At 42.5% G+C, this 18,057-nt stretch overlaps 2 protein-coding genes across 4 annotated transcripts in view; one reads left to right on the top strand and one right to left on the bottom strand.

Annotated features, from left to right (window-relative positions):
- Window positions 1-16,372, top strand: part of AK5 (adenylate kinase 5) — a 235,546-nt gene extending 219,174 nt beyond the window's left edge. The window contains exons 13-14 of the mRNA XM_027114110.1: window positions 342-530; window positions 15,018-16,372. Of these exons, the coding sequence (XP_026969911.1) occupies window positions 342-530; window positions 15,018-15,086 (258 nt within the window). The 3' untranslated portion in view covers window positions 15,087-16,372. The remainder of the gene's footprint in view (window positions 1-341; window positions 531-15,017) is intronic.
- Window positions 2,039-18,057, bottom strand: part of ZZZ3 (zinc finger ZZ-type containing 3) — a 122,477-nt gene continuing 106,458 nt past the window's right edge. The window contains exons 14-15 of one of the 3 annotated variants that reach the window (XR_003434316.1): window positions 3,644-3,721; window positions 2,039-2,411 (exon numbers count right to left, since the gene is read on the bottom strand). Coding sequence is in view for 1 of the 3 variants with exons in the window: in XM_027114108.1 (XP_026969909.1) it covers window position 17,524 (1 nt within the window). In the remaining 2 variants the exon portion in view is untranslated. Of the gene's footprint in view, window positions 2,429-3,643; window positions 3,722-16,265; window positions 17,525-18,057 lie in introns of those variants that run through there. The other 2 variants (XR_003434317.1, XM_027114108.1) reach the window with 2 other exon arrangements.

The raw sequence follows: 18,057 nt of genomic DNA on the forward strand, positions 1-18,057 counted from the left end.
CACACACACACACACACACACACACACACACACACACACACACACACACACCCCTCCCCTTAGTGTGGAGGACAGATTGTGACTGCATTGGGTAGCATTCTATACAATTCCTGCATTACATGAGGTGACCTAAAAGCTGAGGACAAGAGACAGCTCTGAGGCAGCCTGTGGAAAGCCGCTGACGTGGAAATAAGGAGCTGTGATGTCCTGTCCCAACTCTGCCACAATGTAGGTCTGGGACCCTGAGAGGAAGCAGAAGTAAAGAACTAGGGATCCCAGGTCTTTCCAGAACCTCGCTGAATGGAATTTCTGAGCATGTTGTGCCCCCTCCCCATCCCCAGATTGGAGACCCTCGCCTGGTGATCTGTATGGACTGCTCGGCAGACACCATGACCAACCGCCTTCTCCAGAGGAGTGGGGGCAGCCCGCACGCGGACGACAGAATCGCTATCACCAAGCGCCTTGAGACCTACTACCGGGCCTCCATCCCCATGGTCGCCTACTATGAGACAAAAACACAGCTACGTAAGGTGAGTCACCTCACAGCCCCCCAAAATGAACCAGCCACCCATTTTTTATTCAAAAAAAGAGAAAAAAATAGGAAATTTCGGTTAAGGGATCTTGGAATTAGAACTGCATATAGCTGCACAATTTGGGCCAAAATATGGGTCCCTTACTCTCTTCACTTTTTTTTTTTTTTTTTTTTTTTTTTGTGGTACGTGGGCCTCTCACTGTTGTGGCCTCTCCCGTTGCGGAGCACAGGCTTCCGGACGCGCAGGCTCAGCGGCCATGGCTCACGGGCCCAGCCGCTCCGTGACATGTGGGATCTTCCCGCACAAGGGCACGAACCCGTGTCCCCTGCATCGGCAGGCGGACTCTCAACCACTGCGCCACCAGGGAAGCTCTCTCTTCACTTTGTATGTCATCATATGGACCATGAAAAGCTGGCTATACAATGTTCATAGATGCCATTATGGTTGCTGGAAACCGGTCCTATTTCCAAGAAAGAGGAAGAGAGGGAAGGAGGGAGGGACGGGGGGAGGGAGGGAGGGGGAGGGGAGGGGGAGGGGAGAGGGAGGGAGGGAGGCATGGATGAGGCATAAGTTCTGCCTCCCAGACCTCAGCTGCACAGGAGGATCCAGAAGGTCTCGTCTAGATCTAAAATTCAACAACTTTGCATTTCTAGATTTTTGCCTAGTTCATAATTGGCCCTTGGCTGCCTCAGTTTCTTGCAGTGACTAGTGTTATTGGGAGAAGCAGCATATGGGGCCAGGAGAGCAGATGAGGTGAAACGATGAGGAAATGGGTGGTGTCAACTCAATGATCATGAGCGCTAATCCATGCTGAGTCCTTGTTAAGTTCATGAATTTGGGAAAACTACCCAATCCCCATTCATTCACTCATTTAATAACTATGTATCAAGCACCTCCTGTGGACCATCCACTGCCCTGGTGGTTTGGATGCAGGTGATAAGATGTGGTTCTTGCCTGCTAGAGCCTTGGGTTTAGTAGGGGAGAGAGACACACCTGGGGTCACAATAAGGGGTCAAAGCAAGCACAGGGTGAGTTCCAAGGGCCCTTTAACCTGGTCTGAGGGGAGACAGAAGGCACTGAGGAAGCTCACCAGAGGAGAACTAAGCTAAGCCTGAGGTGCAGGTGCCGTACGGGGAGCAGAGCACCTCACACAGAACCTCACACAGAAGGAGCTTGGCTGTGACATATAGTGCCAAGGAAACAAGCAACAAGAGGTGGAGGTGGAGAGGCAAGCAAGGACCAGATCAAGATGAACCAATCATAGGAGCCAATAATTATCCTGAGGATGATGATGGGAACTACCAAAGGGGACAGACATAGTCAGGGCTTCCATTTAGAAAGCTCCCTCCATCAGCCTTGTGGAGAATGGGTCCCAAGAAGGTCAGGCCAGGAGACCACTGGGAGGCTGGGGAGTATGCAGGAACCAAACCCTGAGGACCCAATGCAGAGGAGAGAGAGTGAACAGCTACTATCTGCTTTTCCCAGGAAGTTACAAGGAGACATGAGTCAATCAATAACAAACTTGTCTCGGAGACAGCTACATGATCCATTCCTTGGGGAAAACCACTGATAATGAATTCTTATCTTCTGAGCCTGTTTATGGTCCATTTTCCAGACTCCTACGAACTTAGCCCTGTGTCGAATCTGAAAGGTGCTCCATGATTTAACTCAGAGGTGTCATGTATATGACATGAGAGCGATCATCCCCGCCTTCTGCACCCACAGCAGACACTGCTACGGCATCGTGGTGCTTTCCTCAAGACCCAGATGTGGCCTCATGATGTTGTTAGCACAGCGCGCCAGGCAGCTACTTCCAACTGCTAGGACTTGATGAGCAAGACGAATCCTATTTGCTGTACTTCATGTAACCTCCGGTTGCTACATAAAACACAGACCTAGATGTTTAGAAACAAGCAAACAAAAAGTGTACTATGTAAGAGCAGGGTCTTAAGAATTCAGAATTCAGGTGGCAGAGGCCTTTCCTGGATTGGTGATTTCCACCCTTCGTGCCGCCTAGAACACACATGGAAATTACCTTCCACTTTCAAGATTTGCAGAGGTGAGAAAAGTCCCTAAGTAATTCAGAGTCAGAAAAGCCCTTTTACCTCTATACTGTGTTATTCCAACCTGAATTCTACACACTCACAAATGACTGGCACGTGCATGCGGGGGTAAGCAAGTTCTCAGATAAAGCTGATTTCTGGAATCCTCCTTAGAAATTTAATATCTAAGTTAATGGGAAAGGGAGTTTCCCGTCCCACGCGGCTCATCTCTGCAGCTCCACCCCACCCCCCATTTTGGAGATGCTGGCTGTTGGGTCTGTGGTGAGGTAACATGTATGATCCACTTGGCAAATTTTTTTTTTTTTTTTTTTTTTTTGCGGTACGCTGGCCTCTCACTGTTGTGGCCTCTCCCGCTGCGGAGCACAGGCTCCGGATGCGCAGGCTCAGCGGCCATGGCTCACGGGCCCAGCCGCTCCGCGGCACGTGGGATCCTCCCGGACCGGAGCACGAACCCGTGTCCCCTGCATCGGCAGGCGGACTCTCAACCACTGCGTCACCAGGGAAGCCCAAGAAATTTTCTTAAACTAGATGGGGGTGGTGAATGCACTTCAAGATGCAAGTGAGATGAATCAGTAGCTAGTGAGATTTCTTTAGGAATTAGAGCTGCCCAGTGGTCCAGCCCAGAAACACAGGACCCTCCAAAAGCACTTCCCTCAGACCTGTGTTGCCCAGTTATGCTTACGGTCGATCCATCCCCTGACACATTTACTGCCTAATGATAATCAGCCCTTTTGGCCTCCAACTAGCTAGAAAAGTGCAATGAAATTTCAAACAAAAGTAATAAAAAAGCAAAGCAAAACTTATATAGCCACTGCCTTATTCTTTGTCTTTGTTATGCCATCATCATACAATAAAGTTAGAAATTCTTGTAACATAAACCAAGGGATAGAAGTATATGTGATCCAAATGGATCCCCTGACCTTCCGTTTTCCTCTCTCACAACGCCAGCTTTGCGCTGCATCTAAGAAAGAATTAGAACTTTCATCCATGTCACTCCATTCCTCCTTGCACTCAGGGCAGACATCATTCGTCAGCTGTGGTACTTACCTTCCTACCCAGTCTGGATGCCTCAGAAACTCTCAACACAGCAATACAGGTAGTCACACACAACTCACTAGAGTTGACCTGTAAGAGAAAGCTTTTTTCACCTTGAGGGAGAGAATTTATTGTTGAAGAAATAATTGAAATGTAGCATTTTGAAGTGAACAGCACAATAATTGTCCAGAGGTTGCCTGGTAGAGAGAATACTGGCCTGGGTATAAGAAAACCCAAGCCACAGTGGTGTGAATAAGCTTTGGGAACTTGGTGAGTCATTTCATAGCTAAACCTCTCAGCAGAATAAAATGGATGGACAGAATGGGATCTCCTGGAATACCCTAGGTCTGTCACTCCATGCTTCTCAGGGAAAAAAAACAAAAAACATAAAACATATATTTGTAATCATAAAAGTAACACAGACTTGTTTTAGAAAATATAGAAAACTAGGTAGTCCCATCACTCAGAGGCAAACATTCTGGATTATTTCCTTCAAATATTTTGGCTATGAATTTTTAAAGCATGATGGTGACCACAGGTATATTCATGAGGTTTTAGGTAAGAGGCACCAACCCTAGCCGGCCTGACCTGAAACACGGAGCTTACTTGTAAGGTTATGTGAACCGAGGCTGAAATGCAGCAGGTCCAGGAAGCCCGTGGGACCAGGCTTCCCTATGCTGTTCACACCTGTCTTTCCCTCCTTCTCTCTCTCATCTTGATTTTTCTCTTTCTCTGGCCCAGAAGCTAGAATATGGCAAACGTGCAGCTTCCATGTTCATGTTACCACAACAGTTCCAAATTCCAGAGAGAAGTATTCTGATTGGCCTGTTTTGCTCCAGTCCCTGGTCCTATCAGCTATGGCCAGGCAGGCGGGGTCACGTGGGGCTTTTTTTCACTTGTTGTGGCTGTTCTATTGAGCGCATAGCACGTGTGGAGACACAGCAATAAACAAGACAAAGTCCCTCACTGAAAAGAGAAGAGCCGTAGACAAGGAAGTAAAATAATTGCTAATAGGATTAGCTCTATGAATAAGACAAAACAGAGTGACTTGTTAGGCGTGGGGACTTTAGACAGGTGCTTGGAAAGTCTCTAAGGAGGTAGCATTTGAATGAAGACCTGACTAATAAAAACATGGTTGCATGGTTGCCTGGGACTCTTCCCTAAAAACTGAGGGGAGAACAAGGAATTTCCAGAAGAGAAGATCTTGTGAACTGGGAGAAATTCCAGAAATAGCTTCCTCAAGTGGCATGTACAGAAGTGTATAAATTGATATTTAAAACCTCTCCTTTTGCTAAGGATAAAAGTAACAACTACTTTAAAAAAAGAAACTAGAAAATTTAAGAGCATAAAGATAAAAATTATCCAGAAATCTTCAACCCAAAGATAACAATTAATGAACATTTTGATATATTTTCTTACATTTGTGTTTCTTCATTTTTTTAAAATAAATTTATTTATTTTATTTATTTATTTTCAGCTGCTTTGTTTCTTCGTTGCTGTGCAAGCTGTGCGTGGCTTTCCTTAGTTGCAGTGAGCAGGGGCTACTCTTCGTTGTGGTGCGCGGGCTTCTCATGGCGGTGGCTTCTCTTGTTGCAGAGCATGGGCTCTAGGCGCGCGGGCTTCAGTAGTTGTGGCACACGGGCTCATAGTTGTGGTTCGTGGGCTCTAGAGCATAGGCTCAGTAGTTGTGGTGCACAGGCTTAGTTGCTCCGCGGCATGTGGGATCTTCCCGAACCAGGGCTCGAACCTGTGTCCCCTGCATTGGCAGGTGGATTCTTAACCACTGCGCCACCAGCGAGGCCCTCTTGATTTTTTAATATACTTTTTGCTCATGGCATCATAAGCCCAGAAATACCCCCAGGCCATAGAGGAAGTGGTCCTGGTAACAGATGATATCCATCCCTGGGTTATTTATTAGTCTTAATCAATTTAAAACATAAAAAGAGAGGCCAATGACTCATTAAACATGCATTCAACAGATGCAGAAAATCCAGTTCCTTGGCAACTTGGCTTTTGTGAAGGAGAAAATAAGTTATTCGTTCAACAGTTCTTCTGCTGCAGTGTCCCAACTTCATAAATAGCTTAGTCATTTATAGTAAGTCCCAAAATACAGCTGTACCCATTTATTGTTCTGGGTAGTCATCCAACCTGGCAGGAGACTTCCTGTGAACTGAGGGATCAAGAATGAGAAATGTAGTTGCTGCAACTTCCATGAAAGGAGTGGAAGCAGAAGGCAGCATCGAATCAAATTTTACCCCTTGGATGCAAAATCCACTTGATAGCCCTTAGCCAAGTGCATTCCTAAGATAGGAGTCTAGCACAAGGCAAGGAAAAACTCAGATTACTTTTATACCTTGAATTCTCTGTACTCCAATTCTTCTTTCAGTTGGCTAAAATAACTCTTGACCTAATTTTTAGTTCAATCTCTCCACGAATACCTGAGAATGTCACTATGGTGGTTTGTTACACAAATAACCGTTTCACTGTATATAAAATTTAGGTCACAGTATTTCTCTATGGCAAGTCAGTAAACGTTGCCCCATTGTTTTGAAGCATTTAGTGTGCTGGAAGAAAGGCAAAAACAAATTTGGAAGTAAACTTTTTTCAACTAGCATCTTTAAAGAAAAAATTTTAATGTTTTTCCGTGTAATTTAAAACTGGAGTCCAGATATAGGTCTGCTTTTCACTGATTTTCAATGGCATGACAGTTTTTTTTAACTCAGGAACGTTTGCTGTATTTTTTATGTACCGCTGTTCCTTGTTTTTCTCAAGAACACATAACTCTCTTCCTTCTACCCCAGTGCCATCCAATGGAAATTAAATGTGAGCCGTATGTGTAATTTTAAATTTTCTAGTAGCCACAATATAACGTTAGTTTCAGGTGTACAACATAGTGATTTGAAATTCAAATACATTACAAAATGATCACCATAATGAATCTAGTGACCATCTGTCCCCTTACCAAGTTACTACAGTATTGTTGACCATATTCCTTAGGCTGTATATCACATCCCCATGACTTATCTATTTTATAACTGGAAGTGTGTACCTCTTAATCTCCTTCACCAATTTGGGCCAACCTCCCGAAACCCCCTTCCCCTCCCTTCTGACAACCACCCATTTTCTCTCTGTGTCTATGAGTCTGTTTTTATTTTGTTTTGTTTGCTTGTTTTGTTTCTTAGATTCCACATATAAACGAGATCATGCGCTATTTGTCTTTCTCTGTCTTGACTTATTTCACTTAGCATAATATCCTCTAGATCCATCTATGTTGTCACAGATGGCAAGAGTTCATTCTTTTTATGGCTGAGTAGTATTCCATTGTTTATGTACCACATCTTCTTTATCCATTCATCTACTGGTGGACGTTAAGGTTGCTTCCGTATCTTGGCTATCATGAATAATGATGCATATATGTTTTCAAATTAGTGTTTTTGTTTTCTTCGGGTAAATATCCAGAAGTGGAATTGTTGGATCATGCGAAGACTTGACTAAAAAGCAAAGTAGAGGCTTCATTCCTCCTTCATACAATAAATATTCTAGATCAGCATTGTCCAACAGAGATATAATCTGGGCCAAATAGGTAATTTACAATTTCCTAGCAGTCGCATTAACCAAAAAAAAGTAAAAAGAAACAAGTGAGATTAATTTAACAATATATTTTATTTAACCTAATATAGCCTAAATGTTATCATTTTAACATGTAATCAATATAAAAAATCATTAATGAGATGGTTTTATATTCTTTTTTCAATCTATGTCTTCAAAATCTGGTATTTAAGCATATCTCAATTCAGATTCTAAAGTTCCATCAGAAATACTAGAATGGTATTTGTATCTCATAAAATTTCCAGTTGAAAAGGTAGATTTCACATACCCAACTTGTTCAAACATACATATATATATATATATATATATATATATATATATATATATATATATGTATTTTGGTGGTATGTGGGCCTCTCACTGTTGTGGCCTCTCCCGTTGTGGAGCACAGGCTCCGGACGCGCAGGCTCAGCGGCCATGGCTCACGGGCCCAGCTGCTCCGCGGCATGTGGGATCTTCCCGGACCGGGGCACGAACCCGTGTCCGCTGCATTGGCAGGCGAACTCTCAACCACTGCGCCACCAGGGAAGCCCCAAATATATTTTTTAATGTTCCAATAATTGAGTCAAATATTAGTTTTAAAAGTTAGATTCACTTTAATTATAGAATATCAAAAACTTAATTCCTCATTTATACTAGCCACATTTCAAGTGTTCAGTAGCCACCTGTGGCTAGTGTTTACTGTATCCTGGATAGTTCTAGCCTCTTCTAGAAAGTTTGAACTAAGTACTGCAAGTAATGAAGGGAACCACTAATTTCAAGCAGGGACATGGCTGATCAGATCTGTTTTAGAAAAGTCACTTTAAGAAAGGACAGTTTTTTGTTTTTTTGTTTTTTCATGTCTGTGAGAAGATGTTAGTCAAATTTAAACTACAGACAGAATTGAGAGGAAGAGAAAGAAGGAAAGGGAGTAGCAGGTAACATTTTAAATGGACAAACTGCTGGTACTTTGGGAAGTCCTGTGTATAGAACCATCATTAATGTGCAGATTATGAATCATCCTTGTATTTTTGCTAAAGCTTGTCCTTAAAGCTCTCTAAAGTAAAGGTGTACATAGTCCTCCTTCTTTCTAAGGCCTTGAGAGTGAGGAGTAATGTGTGGCCTGACCAGATCTCTGAAATGGACAACTCCCCAGGGGCAGCCTTTTCCATGACCCCGACTTTGGAAAAGCGCATCTAATGATTGTCCAGAGACGTGCACAAGTGCTGCATGTGAAGGGCTTGGCCATGGCTGGGCACCACGCTCTCATTGTTGTGGCCTCTTATTGTTGTGGCCTCTCCCGTTGCGGAGCACAGGCTCCGGACACTCAGGCTCAGCGGCCATGGCTCACGGGCCCAGCTGCTCTGCGGCATGTGGGATCTTCCCGGACCGGGGCACGAACCTGTGTCCCGTGCATCGGCAGTCGGACTCCCAACCACTGCGCCACCAGGGAAGCCCAACATGACTCTTTTTGAATTATGGTTTTCTCAGGGTATATGCCCCAGCCAACTGTTTTACGGTTCATAAATTCAAGGAACTAAAGAGTAGACAAAACGTGCAATTCCCAAGGTGGTGTAACTACTTTCCTAATTTGCAGTCTGTTCTGCTGATGGCTGGGCAGAAATACTATCTCTGACTGCTCTACTTTTCCTTCCAGAAGTCAGGTGAAACCTCAGAAATTTAATCATATTTCCTGTTCACTTGCCTTTAGTTTATTTATTTAAAAAAATCTTTTGTATATTGATCAGGGTATCACTTACTGCAGGATTTTATATCAAGTCTCAGACCAAAAGTGATAAATTCTTCAAGTCAGAAGCAAATCCACTCACCTGGTTTTCAATTAAATTAAATATATGAAAACCTCATACATTCTGACTCTGCTGATTCAGAATTGGAGATCCTTTGGGAAAAGATCATGAAGCTTACTTTTACTCTTCATGGGAAAAAAGGGTTGCTGTAAATTAATATTATCACATTGATTATGGGGTGAAAACTTACCGTATGTGGGCGGACACCTTATTTTCGAGTTTGCACAATTGCTGAGGAAGTTCTCTTCACACTGTACAATTAGTATGCTAATTACACAGTATTCTTATCTGTTCATCAAGGACTAAACACTAGCACCTTGTGAGCTCATTTAAATTTGCTCAAGTTGTAAGCACTAAGAATAGTTCCTATAGCTTAGAAAGCACTTAGGAAGTTGGTTCTTTTCCATTTCCTATGAGTTCCACAGTTAGATATGAAAATATAAAAACCACTTGTTGTTCTCTTAAAATATTCCCCATGTGGGAATTAGATGAGATTCAGAAAATGATCAGGTCATCTCTGAAGAACTGAAGGAGAAATCTGGAGAGTAGACAGAGGGCTTTGATCCCACTCAGTTCAGTTGGGCTCTCTTTTGCTCCATAAAAATCCAGTCTATACCTTCCCCCACCCCCGCCCACACACACAGAGCTTCTATAAGAAAAAAGATGTTATCTCATTGCCTCTCAATTTTTGTTCTCAGAATTCTGCTTCTTGGGCCTAATGAGGGTCTCAGATTAACTTCGTATATTTCCCACTCACCCAAGTCAAAGGCTGCTTTTTGCATCTAGAAAGTCTCATTATTTGATTCTGTCTTGAAATCTCCTCACGTCCTTAGGCTCCACAGAGGCACACACCACAGCACGTGACTCTGGATGGCAATGAGCAGCTTTCTTTTATTTAATTAAATAAATAAAGGCCTGGATTTAAGCCACAAAGCAAAATGAAGAGGGAGGTTTTGGATGGAAATAGAAGCGGGAGATGGCTCAGCTAAAGCTCCAGGGCATGACTCACTCCCTCAACCCAGCTTGCAGCTTCCCCCAAACATCAGCCTTGGCCTGATTGACAAGATCCCGCTGCAAAGCCTTCTGCCTCCCAGTCTCAGACGTCAGAAAGTATCAAGTGTCGCCCTTCAGATGCTTGTGCTCATTAGCCCTTGTTTCTGAAACCAAGTTGCCCAGCTTTTACAAGAGAGAATCCATATCTTTCTATAAAGTCCAGATAGTGGGTCAGAAAATGGGCTCCAAGAGTGTGTTTCTGCTCCTACAATAGCCTGTTTCTGTGAGGAAAGTGAAGGAATGGGAAAATGAGGGTACTTTTTTTTTTAATTGAAATATAGTTGATTTACGATGTTGTGTTAGTTTCAGGTGTACAGCAAAGTGATTGCTATACATATATATTTATATTCATTTTTTAGATTCTTTTCCATTATAGGTTATTACAAGATATTGAGTATAGTTCCCTGTGCTATACAGTAGGTCCTTGTTGGTTATCTATTTTATTTTTTTAATTTTTAAAAATATTTATTTATTTATTGGCTGCTTTGGGTCTTAGTTGCGGCACACGGGATCTTCTGTTGCAGCATGCGGGCTCTTCATTGTGGTGTGTGGGCTTCTCTCTAGTTGTGGCACACAGGCTCTCTAGTTGTGACACCTGGGCTCAGTAGTTGCAGCATGAGGGATTAGTAGCCCCACGGCATGTGGGATCTTAGTTCCCTGACCCGGGATCGAACCAGGGTCCCCTGCATTGCAAGATGGATTCTTAACCACTGGACCACCAGTGAAGTCCCTGGTTATCTACTTTACAAAAGGCAGTGTGTATATTTTAATCCCAAACTCCTAATTTATCCCTCCCCTGTGCCTTTCCCCTTTGGTAGCCATAAATTTATTTTCTATGTCTATGAGTCTATTTCTGTTTTGTAAATAAGTTTATTTGCATCATTTTTTTTTAGATTCCACATATAAGCGATATCATGATATTTGTCTTTCTCTGTCTGACTTACTTCACTTAGTATGATAATCTCTAGGTCCACCCATGTTGCTGCAAATGGCATTATTTCACTCTTCTTTAATGGTTGAGTAATATTCCATTGTGTATATGTACCACATCTTCTTTATCCATTCATCTGTCAATGGACACTTAGGTTGCTACCATGTCTTGACTATTGTAAATAATGCTGCTGTGAACATTGGGGTGCATGTATGTTTTCGAATTATAGTTTTCTCCAAATATATGCCCAGGAGTGGGATCACTGGATATCTACAGGATACTTTCTAGATACCTATCTAGAGCCAATCTCTGAGGAAACAAATGTTTCTGTTTGATTATGTCAACCTATTCCTTAAAAACCATTACCCGACTCCCCATTATTCTTATATAATAGTCTATTAGCCTCTTTATAGTCAACCTCTTTTTATTATTCCAGCTTCACTCCTTGCTACTCCCACTAAGTTCAACCATCCAGCTATTTTGAACTGGTGGATGTAATATACAAGGATGTAGTCAACAAGTACAAGGACTTTGGAGTCAGAGACCTGGGTTTGAACCAGGTGTCTGACACTTGCTTAGCTGTATGACCTTGGGAAATTTAATTCATCTTTCAGGACCTGAGTTTCATCATCTGTGAAATGGGGATAACAATACCTGTCGCCTAAGATCATTGTTAGAATTACCTGTTTGTTTAAAAGCACTTGTGCTAGGGAGGAGGGGAGGATGGAGCAGGGGTTGGAAGAAGGGAGCAAGTGAGAGGAGAGGGAATGAGAGAGGAGCAGAAAAGGGATGGTGTGATAGATGGAGGGAGCCCAGTAGGAAGTGAGGGAGTGAGCAAAGCAGGGATGGAGGGATGGACGGGACTAAGAGAGGGCAGGAGGGAGGGGAGAAAAGGAAGCGAGAAAGTAAAGCAAGGGTGGAAGTGAAAAAAAATAGCACTTATGCTTCATTAGTAGTAAAGTGTATTATTTTTAATGATGATGACGACGACAACTTTCCTCAGGAAGCTTCCTGCCCTCCCAAGATGGTGTAAAGTATCCCTTTATCCAGAGCTCCTGGGCTTACCTGACAACAGCGTGAATTCCTGTTGTTTGTCTTTACCCTTGAGCTGTGAGCTCCTTGAGAGCAGGACCATTATGTCCATTTCACCGTAGTTTCTCCAGCATGTAATATATTGTTGGCACCCAGAAGATGTTTGTTGGTTGAAAGGGAAAAGAAGAAGAGCTAAAGCAACAAGCAAGGTGCTATGAGGGACAGAAAACAGCAACGTCCCTGCCCCCCAGATGGAGAGCCGCCAGCCAGGGAGACAAACCAACTGCGGGTTGCTCTTTAACCCTCCTGTAAGGATCAAGTATGATACGTTTATGGGGAAGAGGGGTAGAAGCTGAAAAAATGTTTTTAGGTTTTATTTTTTCCCTGTGAGCTACAGCATACATACAGGAATGTGTAAAAGTTATATGTAAAATTTGAAGAATTATAAAATGAACACCGTGTAATCACCATGCAGGTCAAGAAACAGCAGACAGTCACAGAAGCTCTGCCACATGTCTCTCCCTCCCAGTCAAATCTCCCTTCTTCCCCCCAGGAAGTAACCACCATCCTGACTTTTATGATAATTATTTCCCTGGTTCACTGTGGTTTTGTCATCTGTGTATGGATCCCTAATCGATATAATTTAGCTTTGCTCATTTCTGAACTTCATATAAATTGAATCGTACTGAATGCATATTTTTTCAACTTGTTTCTTTCCCTCAACCGTGTGAGATTAATCCATGTTGCTGGATGTACCTGTAGTTTGTTTGTTTTTTCCATTACTATAGTATTCCATTATATGACTATGCCACAATTTATTTATCCATCTACTGCTGATGGACATTTGCACTTTTTCCGGTTTGGGACTACTACAAACAATGCTTCTACAAACATCGTTATTATCTATTTTCTAGGATATTTAAACATTTACTTTTTTTTTTTAATCTGGCTGTGCCGGGTCTTAGTTGCACACGGGATCTTTGTTGTGGCGTGCGAACTCTTAGTTGTGGCATGTGGGATCTAGTTCCCTGACCCGGGATTGAACCCGGGCCCCCTTGCATTGGAAGCGTGGAGTCTTACCCACTGGACCACCAGGGAAGTCCCTAAATGTGTACTTTTTTTTTTTTTTTTTTTTTTTTCCTTTTGAGCATTCATTCTACCTCTGGAATCCCAGGGGTTGTGAAATCAAAACTCGTCTGCACAAAGAAGGTAGACAGGAACTGAAGCAATCATCTAGAGTTTCTCAAAGTGTGGTCCGAGATGATCCACATCAAAATCATTTGTAGAACTTGATTAAATTCGCGGATTAGAAGGCCCAGCCGAAACTCACCAAATGAGAACCTCTGGAGATGAAGTATGAAAAAGCTGCATTTTAGCAAGCTCATGACCCCGCCCCCTCCATGAGTCTCATTCGCATCACCAGGCCTCTACTCTCTATGGATGCTACATGTGCAGTGGGACAAATCTCAGTGGTTGGCACAATATTAGGAAATTTTGAGAGGAGAGGGTGGTAGTGCCTTCATGCCCAGGAAATCGGCTCCCTCCTACTTCCTCTGTTGTTGGCTCCTTGCCCTGGCGTATCAACAATCTCCAAGAGGGCTCTGCCCTTAGCACTTAGCACACCTGCAAGTTGAGGTCTCAACTTTTGCTTTCTTTTCCACACCCGTCCTTCTCATCCCCCAACCTCTGCCCTATTCCTACCCTGCTCCAAACACTCCAGAACACTCATAAGGTCTCATTTTAACTAACTCAAAGCCTTTCCGTGACCTTTAACAATACTTTATCTACCTCAATAAGCACCTAGCTCTTGCTGTTGTTGTTAGACGGGCTGTAGGTTCACAGCAAAACTGAGCACAAAGTAGAGTTCTCATATTCCCCGTGTCCCAAAACACACTCAACCTCTCCCACTATCAACATCCCACACGGAGTTCCCCGGTGGCCTAGCGGTTAGGATTCCGAGCTCTCACTGCAGGGGGCCTGGGTTCAATCCGTGGTCCGGGAACAGAGATCCTGTAAGCCGCACGGTGTGGCCAAAAAAAACCCCCCAGAACAAAAATATCCCACACAGGAGTAGCACATTCGTTATAACTGATGAACCTACATCAACACATCATTACCACTCAAAGTCCATAGTTTACATTAGGGTTCACTCTTGGCGTTGCACGTTCTATGGGTTTTGACAAATGTATAGCGACATGTATCCACCATTATAATATCACACAGAATAGTTTCACTACAATAAAAATCCTGCGTTCCACCTACTCATTCCTCTCTCCCCCCAGCTCTCGACCTTTTCTACTGTCTCCACAGTTTTGCCATTTTTCCATTACATCATATTGTATGCAGCCTTTTAAGATTGGCTTCTTTCATTTAGTAATATGCATTTAAGTTTCCTCCAAGTCTTTTCATGGCTTGAGAGCTCATTTCTTTTGAGCACTAAATAATATCCCATTGTTTGGATGTACCACAGTTTATTTATCCACTCACCTAAGGACATCTCGGTTGCTTCCAAGTTTTGGCAATCATGAATAAAGCTCCTATAAACGTGTGTGCAGGATTTTGTGTGGACATACGTGTTCTACTCCTTTGGGTAAGTACCAGAGCACAGGCTGCCGGATCATATGCTAAGCGTGTTTAATTTGTAAGAAACCGCCAAACTCTTTCCCCAAGTGACTGTACCCTTCCGCATTCCCATCAGCAAAGAATGAGAGTTCCTGTTGCTTCACATCCTCACCAGTATTTGATGACGTGTTTTAGATTTTGCCCATTCTAATAGGTGTGTAGTCGTGTCTTTTTTTTTTAATTAGATACCTAGTTTTTAAACAACTACTCTTTTCTCTGTGATTTTGGAGTCCTGTGTTTTAAAATTTGGCACAGCAACTTATAAGCAGGTAATCTTTTTTATTACTAAAAGTGGCCTTATTTAAAAACATTTCTTAAGACTAACTTTCTCTTTCTTTCCTTTTTAACACAGATAAATGCAGAGGGGACGCCAGAGGAAGTTTTTCTTCAACTCTGCACAGCTATTGACTCTATTTTCTGAAGGCAAAAATGCATGTATGTTAAGGAGAGTGGAGACAGAGAAAAATATTAAAAGTTCATCCCTTAACACTGTATGTTTCCATTTAGACCTTTTGTATGCCCCCCGCCCCCAAATCCTGACATTGCTGTCTGCTTCCCAGCTTGACCTGAGAGGTGTCTGGAAATCATGCATGGTGTATTTGGTATTATCCAACCTTTTCCTCCTAAGTCAGACAGCTGTCTGCACTCACAGCAGCACACTTTTCTATCACCTCTGAGCTAAATTAGTACATGAACAGCAGTGCAGTGCCCATCTGTGTCAGTTGTGCCTTCAGGACTTACTAGGGTCTGATCATTCGGTTCTACTCTCTGCAGATAGGGAGGAGTTAGCATCCCTAACGCCCTGTCACATCTTCCTTCCTCTTCTGAAGATCTATCTCTTGTTACCTGATTAAGGCCCTTAAGATGGGGGGCAGGCCTGAGCCTCTTCCTCTGAACGTTTCCTCAAGTCTCATCCAGCTCAGAGCTGAAGAGATTGGGTTGACGAGACAACACAAATTGTTCATAAGAAATTTGATTAAATTTGAAAAAATGTGATAAGAGCTTTTTTGTATGTGAAATTGTATAGTTCTTCCAAGATAGCAAAATCTAGACTAGTCACCGGTAACATTTCTCTATTCATTTCTATGATACTGGCTACTTGGAATAGTGTCGTATTGGCTAAGTGAACAAATTGGATAAATTATCTAATAACCTAGTCTCTTCTATACCTGGTGGTGCATTTGGGGAATTATACGTTAAAACCAATGACCAAACAGAATTTAAAAGCATGCGGTGGTTTGGTATCACATTCACTGGACTAATGTCAACTTATGGCTTTGGTTTTAAATGATTATCTAGTTACCAAGCAAGTAAGAAATATAGTAACAAAACTGACGTGGGTGGAAAGGGCATGTCAGTACACCATGTTTAACAGATACCAATGCTGTATTTGTTCCATACAGGCCTTTTCCAGGGGTTTGCAAACCTTTTATCCATATGTAAAACTGTGTTTCCTCAAACCAAACTGGTGAAGTTTGGTTTCTCTTTTGTGCTATCAGTTGCCAACTAAGAGTTTCTTATATATTCTACTGGAATAACTGCATCTTCCATTCAGTCACTAGAAAAGACCATAGTTTCCGTTTGCATGATTTTTTTTTTCTTCAATGGTTGTGCAGATAAGGATCCATTTCTGGGACAGAACTGTATTTTTAAAATCTTTTTTTTTTCTTGAAATGGATATGTATAAATAAAGTAAATGGAACACAGGATAACTTTTTTCTATTTATTTGTAACTCACATCATTCTGGAAAGCATTTGAAGCCTTATTCCAAACAGAATTAGAAGCAAACACAGTAAGAGTTGAGATTTATGATATGCTCATATGGTTTTAATTTTGGCCATAGGCCAGTTTTGAGCTATTACAGAAAGAACTTCCAGTGTAATTCATGATACATGGTATTTCCTTTTACTCTAGCAGTCATTCTTAAACAGAAATGTCAGTGTTTGCTAAAGAAGAAATTAAATTTCTTTGGTTACAATTACGCCTCTATTAACAAAAAGGGGCATGTTCCTACAACTCACACGGTTGTCAAATACTTCATTACTACCCTGAGTTGTAACACTCTCTACAGGGGAGGACAAGGAGTATTTGAACAAATCAGAAAAAGAGAGTTACAGGATGAAAATCATCAGTTGTGCCAGAAAACACAAAGTGACTCTTTGTAGGAATTAACATTCTTTAAACACATACCACATATTGGTCAACAGCCCATGCCCACCACAGCTTTGATAGACAGCAGGGCAGCAGACAAGCCCAGCCATGGCTTTTATGGCTGCAGTTGGCCACCCTCTTGAAAAAGATCAGCAGGGGTAAATGGCTTTGCCCGGAAGAAGAGTATCTAGAGGTGCAAAGCAAGTCTTCTACAGAACTGTTAAAACAGGTCGACTGACTTGAATGGCTTGATATGACATCACTGAAGTCACTAAAGCAGGAAAGGACCTTAGAGGTCTCTGCCCCTCGAAGAAGACCTTGTCTGTATGTAGAAGACATCAGAACACAGTCCAAACTCCTTTACAATGATCTACATTCAAGGCCTCACCTGATCTGGCCCTCTGCCCTCTCTCACCTCAACAACTACCACTCTCCTCTTACTCATTTGGTTCAAGCTACACTGGCCCTCTTAACGTTGCCTGAACAAGCTAAGCTCTCTACTGGATCAGGGCCCTTGCCCTTGCTATCCTTCTGCCTCTTCCTCCAGATTATCCACAAGGCTAACTCCCTCACTCCATTTAGGTCTCTGTTCAAATTTACCCTTGTTGTTGAGGTGTTCTTTGATTATTCCCTCTAAATGGCAGGCTGGTCCCGATTCGTCCATCATTTTTTTTTCCAAGCATTATTTTTCTTCACAGCATTTATGTCTGCATAAAATTACATAGTACTTTTTATTTACTTGTTTACCACAGGTCTTCGGCATTAGAATATAAGCTTCAGAAGGGCAAGGCTCTGTATCCTCAGTCCCACACATAGCAGTCATTATGGAGAACTAACATTTAAATCCTCTGAACCTTAGTTTTCTCCTCTGTACCATGGAGGTCACAATAGTAAGCAACCTCATAGAGGTGTTGTGCTGATTAAGCAGGTTAATAATATATGTAAATCATTTACTAGTTCCTAGTGCTCAATAAGAGGCAGCTCTTTGTCAACGTTTGTTGAGGGTCTCACTTCCACAACTGAGACTAGGACCCAGAATTTCCATGCTAGTTAACATTATATCACTCTAAAAACATGGCAGAAAATGGGGTCCCAGAGAGAACCAAAATCTCAGCCACCCAGGTTTGAACCACATCCTCCAGATAAAATAGGATGTAATGATCCTTTATTCCTCCCAGAGCCCCGTAAAGGAGATCTCCTGAGGCAAACCCTCTAAGGGTCCCACAGATGCACTCACAGA

This window comes from Aethalodelphis obliquidens, unplaced genomic scaffold (assembly GCF_003676395.1).
Source record: "Aethalodelphis obliquidens isolate GAN/ISIS:26980383/991018 unplaced genomic scaffold, ASM367639v1 scaffold13, whole genome shotgun sequence".
NCBI lineage: Eukaryota > Metazoa > Chordata > Mammalia > Artiodactyla > Delphinidae > Aethalodelphis > Aethalodelphis obliquidens.